The sequence below is a fragment of the Delphinus delphis genome, chromosome 20 (assembly GCF_949987515.2).
Source record: "Delphinus delphis chromosome 20, mDelDel1.2, whole genome shotgun sequence".
Taxonomy (NCBI): Eukaryota; Metazoa; Chordata; class Mammalia; order Artiodactyla; family Delphinidae; genus Delphinus; species Delphinus delphis.
Window position 1 is genome coordinate 6,311,170 of NC_082702.1, and position 19,535 is coordinate 6,330,704.

Consider the following 19,535-nt stretch of genomic DNA (forward strand, 5'->3'; position numbering starts at 1 on the left):
GGCCATTGACGGAAGAGCAAAGTCTTTCCTTCCGCTGCCTGGCTGGGGAGCTTTGCTCTCTCCTCCCACCTCCCCACCGGTCCCCCTGGCCTGAGCCAGCCTCCAAGGGCGAGAGACACAGTCTGGCAGAAACCTGAAGGTCCCCTGTGAACACTGGAATCCTTCCATGACCTCAAGATCCATGTGTACATTCATTCATTCATTCATTCTGCAAATATGTATCGAGCACCCAATTTGTGACAGCAACGAACAAAACAAAAACCTGCCCTCATGGGAGAGGCCAGAAAAGGAGGAAAATAAGTAGAGTATGTAGTGTGTCAGCTGGTGACAAACTGATTAATCGGAGGATGGGAAGCATGCCACACATGTATGTAGGGTGGCTACGGCAGACCTCGAGGAGAAGACGACATTTGAGCAGAGACCCACACAGCGTGAGGCAGTGGGCTCTGCAGATGTGCGGGAAGGGCGATGCTGGCCAGGGAACAGCGTGTGCGCACGCCAAGGGAGGCAGGCGAGTGGTGGAGCGGGTAACTGGAGGAGAGAGGTAAGAGGGGCCGGACTGCATGGACGCAGCTGTGATTTTGAGGCGGAAGCGACGGAGATTTTGGAGCAGAGGAGTGATAAAGGATCATCCCTTTATTCACGAAGCCAACATTTGCTGGCATCTCCCAGGAGCCAGGCCCTGCACGGGGCACTGGGGAAACAGAGCTGGGTGAGCCCCAGTCCCTGCCCTCAGTGGGCTCTCTGTCTGATGGGGGAGGCGGCACGGACCGACACTGGCAAATCAAGACCCAAAGGGATACGTGTCACCGCAGGGGTTAGTAAGGGCACAGGGGAGCCCAGAGGTGGGGCGACCAACTTAGCGTGGGGCGTCACAGAACGCTTTCTGAAGGAGGTAGTGTTTAAACCAGGCCCGAGAAGATGAGTAAGAATGAGCACGGGGAAAAGCGTGGAGGAGGACGAGTGCACCTGCGGCCCAGAGAACAGCAGGTGGAAAGCCTGCAGGGAAGGACACACCGTGAACCGGGCGGAATGGCTGCTTCTGGTGCAGGACGCCTGGGTAGGAGCTGGTGAGGGCGGCCAGCGTCCCCCCACCCCACCCCCAAGAGGGTCAGAATGCCATTGCACAAGGCAGATTTCCCGCTGGGGTGATGGGGCACCAGGAAGGGTTTAGAGCAGACAGGCCTCTCCCTGGATGTCAGAAAGAGCCTTCTGGGTCTGTGTCTAGGAGGACTGTGGGGTGGGGCTGGGGGAGGGGGACTTAAAGGCCAAGAGGCCAGGGAGAAGCCAAAACCATTAGGGGGTGGGAATGGTGGGAACAGAGATGAGGGCTATTTAAGAAGTCTGGAAATCCTACTAAACTCTAGGGTGTGCTTTGTAAGTATTAAGAACTCCTGCCTAAACCCCCAAAACTGTAAATACAAGAGAAACCTCTCCTAGACACGCTGACCAAACATAAAGATGTTTGCCACTTAGGCAGATGGCCGTGGTGAACACGGCCGAGTCTTTCTGAGGGAGAAAGTCGTGGTAAACAAGGAGGGTGGGGCGCGGGTGTTGCCCAGGCACGAAGCCTAGTCATCATGGGGCAGGGCTTTGGCTAGGGCGGAGGTCAGGAGATTTGGGGGCAGAGGAGTGATAAGGATCACCCCTTTATTCACGAAGCCAACGTCTGCTGGCATCTCCCAGGAGCCAGGCCCTGCATGGGGCACTGGGGAAACAGAGCTGGGTGAGCCCCAGTCCCTGCCCTCAGTGGGCTCTCTGTCTGGGAGCCCATGGGCCCTGGTGAAGGCAGCCCTTACCTAAACACAAGGGGTCCTTTATGCTTATCAAATGTCTGTGAAAGGACCAGGACTGATGAGGCTCCCCACGCCTTAAGGTACCATCCCCTGGAGTCAGAAGCATTCTTCCCTGCAAGGATTTAGAACCCAATCTCAGAAAGATGGGCTTCCCCACCTTCCCCCTGTGCGTGCTCTCCCAGGGCTGGGTAATTAGAGGTTCCTGTCAGGTCTGAAGATGTGGGGGCATTGGGTGCAGGGATTCTGGGGAGAGGGAGGCTCTCAATGTCACTCTCATTCAGCCTGCTTTCATAGAGCCCCAGCACGTGCCAGGCACCAGAGTGGGCTCCAGGGATTCAGCAGTGAACACCTTAGACAACGTCCCTGCCCTCATGAAGCCGCAGTCTGAGTGAGAGAAATGTTTCTTCATTCCATAAATGTTTACTGAGCACCTACTAGGTGCCAGGGAACAGAAGCCAAGAAAGCAGGCAAAACCCCGTGCCCCGTCAGAGATGGCACTCAAATTGTGGGAGATAGACTACACAGAAAAGGAGATAAATAAAACACGAGGGACATCCAATGGTGATAAATGCCATAGAGAAAAAAACAACAATAAAAAAGGAAGCAAACACATAAAGCAATTATAGATTGAAATGAGGCATAGGAAGGAAACCAACAAGGGGCCGAGATAGAAACTAGAAGGGAATGTCTACTCTAGAGAAGGTGATCATGGACAGAGGGATGGGACGCGTGTCCCAGGCAGAGGGAACAGCAAAGACAGGCTCTGAGGTGGGAAGGCACCTACCATGTCAAGAAAGTCAAGGAAGTCTAGGGGGTCCGAGGCATAGTGCGTGACGGAATGGTGAGGCTGGAGAGGCGGACATAAAGCCAGACACAGAGTGCCTTGGAGGTGTTTAGGTTTTATTACAATTGCAGTGGGAAATCATAGATGGGCTTTAAGCAGGGTTTAATATGATACTCTTTTATATTTTAAGAACACATTGCCTGCCAAGTGGAGAATGAACCTAGTGTGGGGTAGGAGTGGGGGGAGGTGGGAACGGGGTTGAATGTGGAAGCAGGGAGACTAGCTTGCATGCTCTTGCACCTGTCCAGGTGAGATATAAGGGTAGCTTGGACAAGGGTGAGTGAGAGGGAGTAAGTGGGTGGACTCAGTGTCTATTTTGACACTAAGGTGACGTGAATTGCCAAAGTAGGAAGTGGGCGTGAGGGAGGGATCAAGGACCACTCTCAGCTTTTGACAGAAGCAACTGGGGAGAGGACGGTGTCACCACCAACAAAGGAAAATAAGTGATTGATGATGGAGATGGAGGGAGGTGGGGCAGAGATGTTCGTTGGCTGTTGACGGGGCATCAGGGACACCCAGGTGTGTATGCAGAAGCTGCCTGGCATGTAGCAGATTCAGGTGCTGACTCAGAGCCATCTAAGAGATTACCCAGAGAGAGTCTGGGTAATCAAAGAGACACATGAAATCAGCAGCAGAGGAGCATGGAGTCAGATGGACTGGGGTTCCAATCCAAGCTCCACCACTTGCTCGTTGGGCAACTGACCTCCTTTCTCTCAGTTTCCGCATCTGTAGAATGGGTGTGATTGTGTGCCCCTCACAGGGCCAATGGGGGAATTAAACAAGACGTGACACTTAGGAGGTACTAGAGAAATTGCCAACCAAGAGCTGATGGGGGACAGAAGACAAAGGTGAGGGTCCTTTGGTTTTTTGTTTGTTTATTTTTTTTGGCAGCCTGTGGGATCTTAGTTCCCTGACCAGGGATCGAACCCATGCCCCCTGCAGTGGAAGGGTGGCGTCCTAACCACTGGACTGCCAGAAAATTCCCAAGGTGAGGGTCCATTTGCACATACCAGAAACACTCTTTGCACGAACTCTCAGACGCTGGGGCTGTTCCAGGAGACGAGGATCCAGCAGAGAACTCCCCGCCCTCGATGGCATGGAGACAGATTTGGAGACAGAATGGCGTGGCATTTAACAGCCAGATGACCCAGCTTCCAATCCCGGCTAATGCCATTTGCACAAGTGACTTCTGCCTGAGACCCAGTTTCCTCATCTCTAACGTGGTACTAACCCTAACCCTAACCCTAACCTCATAAAGCTCTTGTGAGGATTAAATGTGATAATGTATGGAAAGTCCTTGACAACCTGCCAGATTTGTATTATAAATGGAGATAGAGACAGGCATTTGCTGACAGGGAGTCAGGAGCCCCCAGGAGAGAGGACCCCCTGGCTTCACAGCCCCTCAGCCTCCAGGTGGCCGGAGACCACCTCCCCCATCACCCATTCCCACAGGTACACCCTGGCCACTACCTCCATCAGAAGAGCTCCACCCCTAAAACCACAAAAGCCCACGTCCCACTCCCTGACCACAGCCTCCCATGCTTCCACCGCAAAGACACCCTGACCCTCTCTGTGCAGCCCTCCCTCCACCAAGGCCCTTCTTTCTGCACTTCCTTTATCCCTACATTCCGCTCCTTTACCACACCCCCTCCCACTGTCCTTTGCTGGAGGAAAACAAAACAAAATCATCCAGCCGCTCAGAGGACACCTCTTTAAATTCCTCACCACCAACCTCACCCGGGAACCTGCTAGCCGTCCTCCCCTCCCCAACCAGGTGCCCGTTGAGATGAGTTGGCCCGGGCCTCCCCGTCTCCCTGGCCCAGCCCTCCCTCCACGTCTGGCCAGCCGACCCACAGTCCACCTGCAAACTCCCCCACCCTTGCCTTCTTCCCTCCTGAGCAAGGAAAGACGTGTCTCTCCTTCGGTCTGGGGCTCATCCCACCACTCTGCTGGGCAGTTGCTCCACCCACGCCTCTGTGTTCGGGCATCCCTGAGGTTGTTAAGAGCCCTTTGCCTGGGTTTGTGTCGTGTGCTACCACTCAGCTTTGTGTAACCTTGGACGGGCGTCTCCACTTCTCCTTCTGCACGTGGAGAATCATACGTGTACCTTTCTCGCCAGACCCTGGGAAGGGTTGGATGAGTTAACTTACGAAAAATGCGTTAAGACAGTGTTGGACACACAAATTAGCGCTCAGATGGAACTGAGGCTCAGATCACCTCGGGAGACCATAGGGAGGATTCAGAGAGTCCAGGAGTTTGTACGCTTCCTCCTGCGCTTACCAGCTGGATAACCTTGGACAAGCCACTTCCCCCTTCCCCCAGCCTCCGTTTCTCAGACTGTAAAATGGGCCCAAGATAGTCCCTAGCCCATGGAGCCCGGACTTTCCACGACCTCACCGCCCTCATTTCCTTCTATTTTCTTCCCTGGCCCATGCTGCACCAGCCACACTGGCCTCCTCACTGGTCCCCAGACACATCAGCCCTCCTTCCACCCCAGGGCCTTTGCACATGCTGCTCTCTCTGTCTGGAACAGTCTTCCCCCGGTATCCCTGACAATCTGCAGGTCTTTGCTCAAAGATCCCCTCAGTCAGGCCTTCCCCGGACACTGACCTCCTCCTTAGCACTTAGCACTCATAACTTGTAATAGTATACATTGTGTTTATTTAACTTTCTTTTGCTTGGTTGCCTTTCCTTCCACAATGGAAGCCTCAGGAGGGTAGGGATCTCCGTCTATTTTGTTTATTGCTATATCCTCAGCACTTAGAACCATGCCTGATACCTAGTAGGTGCTCAAGAAATATTTGTTGAATGGAAGGAAGGATAGGGAGAAAGGGAGGGAGGGAAGGAGGAACGAAAGAAGCTAACCCACATAAAGAAGTTACCTGGGTACACAAATTGTGCTTATCCACACGGTGTTGTATGATCCAGCCTTAAAAAGGAAGGAGATTCTTGGGACTTCCCTGGTGGTCCAGGGGTTAAGAATCTTCGCTTCCACTGTAGGGGGTGCAGGTTGGATCCCTGGTCTGGAAAATAAGATTCTGCATGCCGCATGCTGCAGCAAAACAAAGTATAAAAAAAGGAAGGAAATTCTGACATGAGCCTTGAGGATATTATGCTCAGGGAAATAAGGCAGACACACACGAGATAATCACACAATGACTACATGATGACACTTACATGAAATACCTAGAGTAGTCAAATTCATAGAGACAGAAAGGAGGATGAAGGTTACCAGGGCCTGGGGGAGGGAAGGTGGGAAGCCCGTGTTTCATGGGGACAGAGCTGCAGTTGGGGAAGATGAAAAGGTTTTGGAGACGGATGGTGAAGGCTGCACAACCAAGTGAATGTGCTGCATGCCATTTAAAGATGTTTTAAGGGGCTTCCCTGGTGGCGCAGTGATTAAGAATCCACCTGCCAATGCAGGGGACACAGGTTCGAGCCCTGGTCCAGGAAGATCCCACATGCCGCGGAGCAACTAAGCCCGTGCGCCACAACTACTGAGCCTGCGCTCTAGAGCCCGTGTGCCACAACTACTGAATCCCGCATGCCTAGAGCCCGTGGTCCGCAACAAGAGAAGCCACCGCAATGAGAAGCCCGCGCACCGCAACAAAGAGTAGCCCCCGCTCGCCGCAACTAGAGAAAAGCCCGAGCACATCAACGAAGACCCAACGTAGCCCAAAATAAATAAATAAATAAAAATTTATTTAAAAAAATGTTTTAAATGGTAAGTTTTATGTTATGTATCTATTATATTTATGTGTTTATTATGTTATGTATGTATCATACGTCACCACAATAAAAAATTTTATTTTTAAAAAAGTTTTGAACATTAAAAAGAAAGCAGAAAGAAGAACATGACACAGCACCTGGCTGAACCAACACCTCGGTACATGTGTGGGGTTTGTTTTTGGTTTTGTTTTTTGACAATTTAAAGCTGGAAATTCTTTTTTTTTAACTTTTAATTTCGTATTGGAGTATAGTTGATTAACAATGTTGTGTTACAATGTTCACTGCAGCTCTATTTACAGTAGCCAGGACATGGAAGCAATCTAAGTGTCCATCGACAGATGAATGGATAAAGAAGATGTGGCACATATATACAATGGAATATTACTCAGCCATAAAAAGAAACGAAATTGAGTTATTTGTGGTGAGGTGGATGGACCTAGAGTCTGTCATACAGAGTGAAGTAAGTCAGAAAGAGAAAAACAAATACCGTATGCTAACACATATATATGGAATCTAAAAAAAAAAAAAAAAAAGGTCATGAAGAACCTAGGGGCAGGACGGGAATAAAGATGCAGACCTACTAGAGAATGGACTTGAGGACACAGGGAGGGGGAAGGGTAAGCTGGGACGAAGTGAGAGAGTGGCACTGACATATATACACTACCAAACGTAAAATAGACAGCTAGTGGGAAGCAGCCGCATAGCACAGAGAGGTCAGCTCGGTGCTTTGTGACCACCTAGAGGGGTGGGATGGGGAGGGTGGGAGAGAGGGAGACACAAGAGGGAAGAGATACGGGGATATATGTATATGTATAGCTGATTCACTTTGTTATAAAGCAGAAACTAACACCATTGTAAAGCAATTATACTCCAATAAAGACGTTTAAAACAAACAAACAAACACCAACAAAAAAATGTTGTGTTAGTTTAAGGTGTACAGCAAAGTGACCCAGTTATACATATACACGTATTTTCAAATTCTTTTCCCATTTAGGTTGTTTTATAATATTGAGCCGCGGTACCCAGCTTAGACAGACCGCCCTCTGCAAACACTGTCCCCGCCCCTGGGGCTTCATCAGGCCCTTCAACACCGCCACCCCTTCCCACCCCCCACCCCCATTAGAGCACAGATCACACCAGACTGACTTTCCTGTTGCCTCTTAGGCCTTTCCTGCCAGACTGTGAGTTTCTTGAAGGCAAGGACTGTGGCCATATGTTCATGCATTCATTCATCATCAAATATTTTTTGAGGCCCCCTGTCATGGCAAACAGCCCTGTGGCGGGTGGAGTAGGGAGCAAAGCAACCCAGAGTGGAGTCTGACGGGAGGGGAATGAGTAGCCTGGCAGTGAACCGAGGGAACTAGGGGCTGAACGGGGAGGATAAGGCAGTTAACTGAGCCCTATTCGTGGTTGCATCCCCAGCGCTTTTTTCTTGCGCTCCCTGGGGTTTGCCGGGGCTTGTGCTCGAGCTGAGTGTTCTTTCTAGGAAGAGGGAGATCTCAGGTTTACCTAAGCCTTCTAGCTCAGCAGAGGGTCCCCACGCGTCCCCCAAATCACAGCCTTCTGCTCAAATGGAGGGGGGGCAGGGCTTGCGCTTATCAGGAATTTGTTTTGTTGTTAATTCTTTATTTTGAAATAATGATAGACTCCCAGGAAGCTGCACAGAGAGTACAGAGTCCCAACACCCTTTCCCCAGCCTCCCCCAGTCCCGGCAGCTCAGATAGCTGCAGCCCAAACTCAGAGTCGGGAGATCGACGAGGGTACCGTGCTATTGACGGGACTACGGGTCTCATTCGGGGTTCATTGTCTACGTGCATCTAGTTGCCTGTGCACCTATGTGCACGTGTGTTTCTGTGTCATTTTATCCCAAGTGTGAATCCGTGTAACCACAATGGCATCAAGATGCAGATCTGAACGCTCACAGGGCAGCTGCCTGTCCACCCCACGCCTTCAGGGGGGTTTCTGTTTGTGCATCTCGCCCTTCTGGTTTGCCAGGGCCGGAGCCAAGACCTTCAGTTCAAAGCAGCGAGGCCCCTCAGCAGAGCCAGTGCACGGGAAACAGACACGCACGGGGGGCTAGGTGGGCACGTGGGTTCAGAGGCACAGAGGGACTCTCTAGGGGCAGAGACCAGCCCGGGGGAAAGGGGAGGAAAGTGGTTTGGGAGCAAGCCCCGGGGTTGGTGAGGGAGGGAGGGTGCAGAGACGTGGCCTCTTGAGTCGCTGCGTGGTGGTTCGGATGGGCTGCCCAAGCCCAGAGACAGACGCAGTCATTAGGGAATTTAAGAGGCTGGGGGAGGGGCTGAGGCCAGCTAGCCCCGCCCAAAGTTAGGATGAGTCCCCCAAACCCAGGCCCTCCTCTGTCTGCCTGGAGCCATTCCCCACCTGCCCCCCTCTCTCTGGGTCTCTGTCCCCCTCTCTCTGGGTCCCTGTCCCCCTCTCTCTGGGTCCCTGTCCCCCTCTCTCTGGGTCTCTGTCCCCTTCTCTCTGGGTCCCTGTCCCCCTCTCTCTGGGTCTCTGTGCCCCTCTTTCTGGGTCCCTGTCCCCCTTCTCTGGGTCTCTGTCCCCCTTCTCTGGGTCCCTGTCCCCCTCTCTCTGGGTCCCTGTCCCCCTCTCTCTGGGTCTCTGTCCCCCTCTCCCTGGGTCCCTGTCCCCCTCTCTCTGGGTCTCTGTCCCCCTCTCTCTGGGTCTCTGTCCCCCTCTCTCTGGGTCTCTTTCTGGGTCTCTGTCCCCCTCTCTCTGGGTCCCTGTCCCCCTTCTCTGGGTCTCTTTCCCCCTCTCTCTGGGTCTCTGTCCCCCTCTCTCTGGGTCTCTTTCTGGGTCTCTGTCCCCCTCTCTCTGGGTCCCTGTCCCCCTTCTCTGGGTCTCTTTCCCCCTCTCTCTGGGTCCCTGTCCCCCTTCTCTGGGTCTCTGTCCCCCTCTCTCTGGGTCCCTGTATCCCACTCTCCCCCGACCTCTCTGCAGAGCCTGAGTTGGGGGGCACAAGTTCTGCCCTGAGCCCCCGCCCTCACTCCCTGCCGGGGCCCTTGCTCCCCCACCCTTCAGGACTGTGTGGACCACAAGGTGAGAGAGCCTAGGAGACAGGACCACCTGGCACCAGTTGCCTCCAGCACCTCCAGTCTCCTGCCAGCTCCCCACCCCCACCCCCTTCTCTCTTCCTCTGCGGCTGTGTGTCCTCTGCGTCCCGCTCTCCCTCCATGTCCCCACGGTCCCCTGCCTGGGCCTGCATCTCCGCCTCACTGTTCCCCGTATCACCACTTCCTTATCTGTCATCTCTTGGCCTCCTTTCATCATCACTGCTATTATTCTGTATGAGTGTGTTTGGAGTTGGGGTACCTCTGCCTCTTTTCTCTCTCTTCATTGTTTTCTCTTTCTCTGTGCCTGTTTCTATTCTGCCTCCCCCTTCTTCCCTCTGTTTTTCTGCTTCTGTCTCTCACGTTTCCACACTCACCTCTCCATGAGTGTCTGTCCCTGTGTCCTGTCCCCATCTGTCTTGTCTCTTTCTATCTGCCTCCCTTCCGCATCTATATTCATCTGCTCTTTGTCCGTCTCCCTAAATTCTCTCTACCTCTGACTCTTCTCTCTCTGGCCTGTATTTCTCTTACTCTTTCTCTGCCTCTCCACCTTCATATGCTACTTCTCTCACATTTCCTAGATTCTCTCTCCTCCCATGGCAGCCCCTGTCTCTGTCTCTGTCCCTCCCTCTCTCAGACTCTCTCCCACCCCCACCCCGTCCACCCTGCCCTGGGGTCCCCCTCCCGGGATTCCTTCCAGATTACAACACCTTCACCTACCAGGCAGGCAGGTTCTCATTAACAATTGGGACTACTTCTCTGGTGAGAGAGGAGAGAGAAGAGATGGGACAGGCTATCCTGGAATGGGAAGTAGGCAATAAAAAAAAAAAAAAGTCAGAAGGGTGGAGGAGAAGCGTCAGCTACTCAGACCAGAGATAAAAGGCCTCCATGAATGACAAGGAAGACATCTTCCCCACTCCTCCAGACAGGAGACACCAGGGCAGGACCTGAACCCATCTCAGCATCCTCTCTCCAGCCACCAAGGAGCCCCCGGACCCTGCCCTCCTGGTTTCTGGCCTCTATTCTGTCCCTCATCCATGCCTCTAAGGTCTTAGTCTCTGTCTAAGACGCTCTGCCTCTGACCTATAACTTCTGGGTCTCTCGCAGCCTCCTTAACCCTCACTTTCTCTCTACATCTGCCAGGATCCGACCCCCAGCCCTCAGAATGTTCCTCCTGCTGACGGCGCTTCAGATCTTGGCTGTAGGTAAGACAGCAGTGGGGCCTGGACTCTGAGAAGAGATGGGGAAGGGTCCTGGGGACCCGATGTGCTCACAGATGACCCGATGAGAAGGGGCAGGGAGTCGTTTGGGGATCATGGCTGAGGAGCAAGCTGGAGGGGGCGCCTAAGTTCTAAGTTGTGGAGGTATTAGGAGGTTGCAGGGTCCAGGGGGTTGTAGGAGACGGGGAGAAATAAAAGAGGAATTGAGAAAAACTATCAGGTCTTGACTGGGTCTTATTAGAAAGGACAGCAGGACACTTCTTGATTGTGTTAGGGAAGAACTGATACGGGAAAGACAACGTGTTGCCAGAAATGATGGTGGGAAGGACGATGGGATGGTGAGCTCTCGGCAGGGAGAGTGGGTGTGGGGAGAGATAGCGGATCCTGGGGGGGTCACACTGAGTGAGAAGTTTGGGGAAGGAACAGGGAGCTCCCTGAAGGTGTTGGAGGATTCCTGGGTGGAATTGTGCTGTATTGTGAAAAGTGATGACAGAAAGTATTCATGGAGAAGCAGAGTCAATCATAGTAGCTGTATCAGGACCCTGGAGGAGGTGGCCCTGGGATCCAATAATAGATACTATGGAGGTGCCTGGGGGTGGGGGGGGTGTCAGAAAACTCCCTGGTTATGTTGGGACAATAATGGGGGCAGTGTTGGGCATATCTCCTATAGGGTGGGGTAGATAAAGGTGGGGGGGTTTAAGGATTAGGCAGAAAAGGGGGGATTTGTGGATTCCAGATGTCCTAGAGAGTTGGGGGTAGATGGAGAGCATCTGTTCATCTGCTTTCCCCACTCCACCCCACCCTTGCCTTCTCCTAGCCACGGCACAGAACCAAGGGGACAAGATAATTGGTGGTTCCAGATGCATCCGGAACTCCCAACCATGGCAGGCGGCCCTGCTGGCAGGTCCCCACCGTAGTTTTCTCTGTGGAGGGTCCCTGCTGTCTGACGAATGGGTCATCACTGCTGCTCACTGCGCCCGTCCGTGAGTGAACCCCTCTTTGTTCTTCTGCCAAGTGCATTCCAGAGTCCAGCCCTGTGTGGAACCCAGTGTAGTAGCTGGACCCTGGTTTGGGGTCTAGATAAGAGCTTAGAACAACAGACCCAGCTCAGAACGTGGAATCCAGCCATAAATCTTGAACTCAGTTTAGGTTCTAAAAGCAGATCAACCGTTTAGAACCCACACACAAGCTTAGAGTCCCACACGGAACCTAGAATCTAACACATAACCTGAGCTCCATCCAGGGGCCCAGCTCTACATAGAGACTAAGATTAGGAGTCTGTTCCAGAGTCGTGGTTGAATTCTGCACACAGTCTACCTTCAGAAGCTCAGGACCCCCTCAGAACACTGCCTGGAATCTAGAGTCAGGTTCAGAACCCACAGTCCAGCCCTAAATCCAGAAACCTGCTCACAGCTCAGAGCATAAGATAGAGACAGAACCTGAAGCTTGTTCTAGATCCAACATTTAATCCAGAGTCTAGTCTACGGCTCCTCTCTGAGCAGCCTAGAGCCCAGACCTCAACCCACCATCTACATCCCAGAATGGAGGCCGTAATCCAAAGCTTCATATTGAACCCAGAGCCCTTCTCAGATTCTAGACTGAAACCTGGACCTCAGACCCCAGACTAGAAGTCAAAGTCCAGATGAAAGCTCACCCAGTGCCCATAAACCAGATGTAATGTCATAAACGGAAGTTCAGCGTAGAACCTAGGGCCCAGACTCTAGAATGGGAACCAACATCTAGAACCTGGGACCTGGAGCTCCGTCTAGAGCCCAGAGCCTGGCCTGAGGTCAAGGGCTCAGACCAGAGTCTAGAACCAAGAGCCCAGACTATCACCTGTAATTTGATCTAAGACAGAACCCAACCTAGAATCAAGAATGCAGACCAGCGTTTAGAGCCCCGAGCCCAGCTGGAGCATAGAGCTCAAACCGTTGTCTACAACCCAGGTCATCAACTAGAGCTTAATCAAGAACCCAGAACTCAACCTGGAAACTGGAGCTCACACCAGTATCTAGAAAGTGTGCTATCGTCCAGATTCAATCTAGAACCCAGCTCCCGGCTTAGAGTCCAAAGTTCCGGATGAGTCCAAAGGCCAGGCTAGAACTGGAATGGAGCCTCCCTGAAGCAATGGAGTAACTGGAACGAATACTCCAGAATATCAGTTCTGACCTAGAGCCACAGCCCACAGTCTCACTTAGAACTCAGAGTATTGATCCAGGTGCAGACCCTAGGACAGAACCAAGACCGCTCAACCACCACCTGATACCCAAGGGGGAAGGCAAAGTGCAGCCCACAAGGGGAAGGGGAGAATGGTAGGATCGGGTCCAGAGAGAAAGCCGAGGCTGGGGGAGAGTGTACAGGATGCCAGGAGGCACTCAGCCTGCAGTTAGAGGGAGGGTTAGACATCACCAGGGAAGGGAGCATCGCTGGAGGGTGGGGAGAGGCCTCCAGGTCAGATCCTGAGCAGCGCTACTCTTGGGGGTCACGGGCCAGGAACCTTCGAGTTGCCCTGGGAAAGCACAACCTGAGGATTTGGGAGGTAACACAGCAGGTGCTGCGTGTGGTCCGCCAGGTGCCACACCCCCAGTACAACCCCTGGACCATCGCAAACGACCTGATGCTGCTGCAGCTGGAGCAGCCCGCTCGGCTGCGGAGGGCAGTGAGGCCCATCGCCGTGGCCAGCTCCTGTGCCAGCGCAGGGACTCCCTGCCTTGTGTCGGGCTGGGGCACAACATCCAGTCCCAACGGTGAGAGTCCTGCGTCAGGAAAGAGGGGCGGGAGCCTGCGTCCTGGGTCTGAGGGGGGAGGGGCCGGGGCCTGGATCCTGGGTCTGAGGGAGGAGGGGCCTGGGGACCTGGAACCCTGGGTCTGAGGGGGGAGGGGCTAGGGGTCTGGACTCCTGGGTCTGAGGGAGGAGGGGCTGGGGGCCTGGATCCTGGGTCTGAGGGGGGAGGGGCTGGGGCCTGGATCCTGGGGCTGAGGGGGAGGGGCTCAGGCCCTGACTCCTGGGGCTTGGTGGAGGGTCGACTCCGTCGTAACCCCTCAGTGCCCCTGCAGCCAGGTTCCCCAAGTTTCTGCAATGCGTGAACATCAACATCTCCTCGGATCGGGATTGTCAGTGGGCCTATCCTGGAGCCATCACCGCTGGCATGGTCTGCGCAGGGGTCCCCCAAGGTGGGAAGAACTCTTGTCAGGTGAGGCCCAGGGAGAGCATGGGCAGGGGGATTGTTTGGGGCAGGGACTTAGGTACAAAAGGACCGCAGGAACATGACGATCAGGGGAGCCCCCCCCCAACTCCACACACACAGAGAACGAGAGAGGTTGTAATAGCCGGGCTTCCTCCACGCCATTCGCCCTTGGGTACCGGACCTCAGTTTCCTCATCTGTCCCCTGGGGGTAGCAGGTCTTAGTCGGTGGAATGAGATGAGCTAGTCCATGGAGAGAGCACAGAGCTCTGATGACCACTGTCATTGCCATCATCACATACTGGTACCTGGAAAGCCGGGCTCAGGTCCTCTAGAGGTCTTAATCCATCCCTGAGCAATGGCTCCAGAGGCAGGGGATGTGGAAACACACACATAGTTTTCTAGAGACAGAGCTAAGATGAAGAGGGGCCCAAGGGACAGAGACAGAGTGGGAACCAGTGACCCCAACACCCAGGGGCTGAGGTCTCCAGAGCCCCTGCCCAGGGGTCTCAGCCCACCCCCATCCCATCTTTGCCTCTCGGGTTCTCCATGCCCACGGCTCTGGTCATCTGTCTGTGGATGTCTCCATCTCTGTCTCTCCCCCTCAGGGTGACTCCGGGGGACCCCTGGTGTGCAGAGGAGAGCTCCAGGGCCTCGTGTCCTGGGGGATGGAGAACTGTGCCCAGCCTGATTACCCCAGCGTCTATACCAACCTATGCAAGTACCAAACCTGGATCCAGGAGACCATACAGAGCAGATCTTAGCTGGTGTTACAGAATATCACCTGCCCACATGCTCCCCAAGACCCTGCTCTTCTTTCCCAGAGCAGTTCCTTCAGGGGTTCTCTCTGCACCCCACCACATCCCCGTCATTATTCAAGGTGCCCCTGAGACACACAGAGCAGGAGTGTGAAGGCAAAGGCACTGCACTGGCACCATATTCCGAAGAAGACAATTTTCAAAACTCTTGGTGTCTGTAAAAACCAGGGAAATACTACGAATAAAACTTTAACAATCCTAAATTCCATTCTCCATTCATTTAATTCACCCAACAGATATGCACACACAGGTCCAATCGTGCCCAGCCAGAAGCCATGTTCCAAAGCGCATGGTGTCCCCTGGGGGTCTGCCCCCTCACCATCCACTGTACTTGGTGCGGTAGAAGGAAGCGCCCCAGCCTTGCGCTGCGACCCTGAGCAGGGACCGCTGAGGTCCCGGACTGGGAGGGCAAAGACCTAGCTTGTTTCCTGGAAAACACTATGGAAGTGAAGAGATCCTCGTTTCCCTAATCAGATCTCAGGTGAGGAGAGTTGAGTTAATCACACTCAGGTCCTGAGAGCTCTGCTCTCGTTTTATTTATTTCCATTTTTCATCCCTGGCTCTGGTTCCCCTCCCTCCCCAAAGGCATCAACACAGATGGCCTTGAATACCCTGCATCCTTGGAACACATGCATTGTCACATTGTGTTGCTTCTAATTTACACAAAATCATTGTGTTATGAATCTCATTCTCTTTCTTATTTTCATTCAAGAATGATTATTTATCGGACACCTACTGTATGCAAGGCATTGGTCTATTTACTGGGCATCTACTATGCACCAGGCATTGGTCTATTTACTGGGTACCTCCTATGCGCCAGGCATGGTTCTAGGTACTGGAAGTAGGGCTGCGAACGAGCCAGATAATCTAAATGTTTCTCGTCACAGAGCTTGCATTCTAGCAGGAGGTCACAGACGAGAAACAGTAAACATAATTTAAAAGCAAAGTAGAGGGCTTCCCTGGTGGCGCAGTGGTTGAGAGTCCGCCTGCCGACGCAGAGGACACGGGTTCGTGCCCCGGTCCAGGAAGATCCCACATGAAAGATTGCTGGGGTGAATATAGCCAATATTTTATAAAACTATACATGGAGCCTAACCTTTAAAAATTGTGAATCACTATATTGTATACCTGGAAATTATATAATATTTTACAGCAACTATACTTCAATTAAGAAAAAGAAAAAAGAGGGGAAAACACGATGGCTGGGGGGACTTCCCTGGTGGCACAGTGGTTAAAAATCTGCCTGCCAATGCAGGGGACATGGGTTCGATGCCTGATCCGGGAAGATCCTACATGCCGCAGAGCAACGAAGCCCCAGGGCCACAACTACTGAGGCTGCGCTCTAGAGCCACGGTCTACAACTATCGAAGCCCACACGCCTAGAGCCCGTGCTCCGCAGAGAAGCCACCGCAATGAGAAGCCCGCACACCGCAACGAAGAGTAGCCCCTGCTCGCCACAACTAGAGAGAGCCCGGGCGCAGCAACAAAGACCCAATGCAGCATTAAAAAAACAAAAAGAAGATTGCTGGGAAGTGGAGACTGCACCTTCTGTCATGGTGATACAGACACACCTTGGCTCTCATGTGTGGCAACCACCCAAGCTCTGCGGACGAAAGGCGTTGAAAGCAGCTGTGTACTTGAGTAGCTCTGAGCCCCCAGAGAGATGAAGACACGGACCACCCTATAATTCTTGGCCTGCATCCTACTATAAAGCTAAGTAAAAATAGTTTAAAGTAATCTTTAACCTGATTTCCAACTCATATTCCCAGCTGTGATGGTTACGTACCCTATTTTATTGCTTCTTAGATGCACATCCGGTTCCCGTTTTTACAACCTCCGTAAGCGGGAGGCATCTTATAATTAGCTGAGGGTTATGTCTTAGCATTACGCCCTAATTTCATCGATGGCCCCTTTTTCTTTCTCAGTGGTATACAAAGTGATAGTGCCAATACTACTGAGGCATTTTAGATCGATGCAATAGGGTGTGAAGGCAGGTGGGTGTGGGTGAGGAGTCAGGTTTCAGTATTAAACAGGCGACCTTATTCCACCAAAGGTGGTGTGACGTTATTTCACACCAAAATACCGTGTTAACAGCCTACCCATGTTGCTCTCTGCCCATCTGGTTTATTACTGCTCACTGCCACGGTGTTGGTGTTTTCTCAACCTGTGTTGTCCAAGATGGTAGCCACTAGCCACATGTGGTCATTTAATTTTTAAAGTAAAATTATCTAGATTGAATGTGCATTACAATTCCATTCCTCGGTCGCACTCGCCACATTTCTGATGCTCTATAACCATATGTGCCTGGTGGCTGCCGTATTGGACAGCACAGATAAATAGAATTCCATCATTGCGGAGAGTTCTGTTGGACAGGACTGCTCGAGTCTATACCCTTGCTCCTAGTGTGGTCCAGGGGACAGCAGTACCAGAATTATCTGGGGCTTATTAGAAGTCAGAGTCTTGGACCCCACCCCAGACCAACTGAACCGGAATCTGCATTTTAACAAGACCCCCAGGGGTCTCAATGCTTATTAGAGTTTGAGAAGTACCACTCCGTGGTGTACATCCACCATGTTTAATGACCCAGTCCGCCAGTGATGGACACCTAGTTTCCTTCTACTACCCAAGCAATACTGCACTGACTATTAGGGGGCAGGCCCCTTATATAACTAGAGAAGACTTCTCTGGACTATCACAGAAGCAGGACCACTGGGCCAAAAGCCTTACTTTTAATCAATTTCACCAAGTACTGGCAAGTTTTTGCCCGGATAAGAAAGATTCACATCTCTCCACACCCTCAAAAATGCCCGTCGTTCATTCATTCATTCAGCAAATATTTACTGAATCCTATTATGTGCCAGTTACTGCTCTAGGAACAAGGCAGGTAATATTGTTGCCCTCGGGGAACTCACTTCTGGAGGTGAGGCAAACAAGGGACAAGTAAATGAGTAAAACATGAAATATTGGGAATTCCCTGGCAGTCCAGTGGTTAGGACACAGCACTTTCACTGCCATGGCCCAGGTTCGATCCCTGGTCAGGGAACTGAGATCCTGCAAGCCTCATGGTACTGCCAAAAAAAAACATTAAATATTACAGACGGGAGCGAGTGCTTTGGAGAAAACTAAAGCAGAGTAAGGGGATAGAGAATGTCAGAGGAAGGTTCTAATTTTAAGTGGGTTATGCAGTGGGTGGTTAACTCCGCAGGGCTATGTTGTCCAAACCCTGCGTATTACAAAAAGTAGTTAGGCCCTTGCCTGGCATCTGGGAGAGAACCTCTAAGCCTTTGTAATATTCTGCCTAATAACAGCGTCTTTCTTTACCTGGGGGCCTTGGGCCATGCCAGATAGTCTATCATAACGGGATGATTTGTGATGGAGGTCTTGGGGCATATTTGACCTGAGAAGGAGCTGGAGACGAAGGCCAGCCATGCAGGCAGGCAGCCATGTGCCTATGTGACTGACCCCCAATAAAAAACATAGACAACCAAGGCTCAGGTGGACTTTCCTGGTGGGCAATCCTCTGTACGTGTTGTCGCACGTTGTTGCTGGGCAAAGTGAGTGCTGTCTATACGACTCGTCTGGGAGAGGTCAGCTGGAAGCTCGTGCCTGGTCTCTCCTGCACTTGGCCCCATGCGTCTTTTTATTTTGCTGTGATAAACCAAAATCATGAGTGCAGGAGTTTTCCGAGTTCTGTGAGTCCTTCTAGTAATTCCCTGAACCCATCTCAGGGATCTCCAACTACAATGGTCAAGGAAGTCTTCATGGAGAGGATGACAAGAATGGAAGAAACCAGGCAGACGTCTGGTTTCGAAGAGGGGTCCGGGGGTGGGAATTAAAATACTAAAGTTCTGAGATGGGATTGTGCCTGACATGAGAGGGGCAGGAGAAGAGGAAGCGGTAGGTGACGTCAGAGGACTACTGGGGCCAGACGGTCTGGGGCCTTGTTGGCCACCATAAGGAAACCTGACTTTCACTCTGAGGGAGGTGGGAGGCACTGTGGGCTTTCCAGAAGAGGCGTGGCCTGCCCTGACTTACACTTTATAATAAAAGTTCACTCTGGCTGCTGTGTGTAAACAGTGCAGGCGGACAAGGACAAAAACAGGGAGACCAGATAAGAAGCTTGCATAATCCAGATGAGAGATGATGGCGGCTGGGAGGGGCCAGGGCGGCGAGGATGGAAGATGTTGAGAAATGGTCTGATTCTGGATCTATCTTGAAGGCGGCACTGGCAGGGTTCGGTAACACAGTGGATGTGTGGTGTGTGAGAAAAGGAATTCAAGGGCGAGACTGAGGTTTGGGCTGAGGAATGAAAGGACGAAGAAACTATTTACTGAGACGATCAAGACTGTAGGAGGAGCCCATCTGGAACATGAGAGGGGTGAAGGACAAGAGTTTGGTTTTGAACGTGAATCTGTTGAGTAGGCAGTGGGATGTCAAGTTGAGAGTTTAAGAGCAAGGTCTGGCTGGAGACATAACATTTGGGAGTCATCAGCATGTAGATGGTATTTAAAGCCACAGGAGCAGATGAGATCACGGAGGGAGTGAGCATAGACAGAGCAAAGAAGAGGGTCAAATGCTCCAGCATGTAGAGATTGGGGACGTGAGTAGAAAACAACACCGGTCATGAAAGAGAAGCAGTCAGTGAGTTATGAGGAAGACCGGGAGAAAGGTAGCGTCTCAGAAGCCGAGGAAAGACTTTGAAAGACCAGGGAGTGAACCACTTGTTAAATGCTGCTGATATCTCAAGTAAGATGAACCCCAAAGAGGTAGCCACTGGGTTCAGCGCCATGGATCTTATTGGCGCCCTTAAAAGAGGCACCCTCGGTGGAGCAGTGGGGGTGGAAGCCTGCGTGGAGTGGGCTCAAGAGAACA

General features: G+C 52.2%; 1 protein-coding gene across 1 annotated transcript; it reads left to right on the plus strand.

Moving 5' to 3' along the window:
• The first annotated feature begins 10,605 nt into the window (after positions 1-10,605).
• Positions 10,606-14,842, plus strand: LOC132416431 (kallikrein-14-like). The gene is made up of 5 exons (XM_059999804.1): positions 10,606-10,645; positions 11,478-11,643; positions 13,154-13,407; positions 13,718-13,854; positions 14,454-14,842. Exons 1-5 carry the CDS (start codon positions 10,606-10,608, stop codon positions 14,607-14,609), a joined length of 753 nt encoding a protein of 250 aa, XP_059855787.1. The 3' UTR covers positions 14,610-14,842.
• The last annotated feature ends 4,693 nt before the right edge of the window (positions 14,843-19,535 follow it).

Excerpts from the sequence above, each read along its gene's own strand:
- LOC132416431 (XM_059999804.1), top strand. The coding sequence starts at position 10,606 with ATGTTCCTCCTGCTGACGGCGCTTCAGATCTTGGCTGTAG. Across the intron at positions 13,408-13,717 it reads CACAACATCCAGTCCCAACG|CCAGGTTCCCCAAGTTTCTG; the intron begins GTGAGAGTCCTG and ends GTGCCCCTGCAG. Across the intron at positions 13,855-14,453 it reads GTGGGAAGAACTCTTGTCAG|GGTGACTCCGGGGGACCCCT; the intron begins GTGAGGCCCAGG and ends TCTCCCCCTCAG.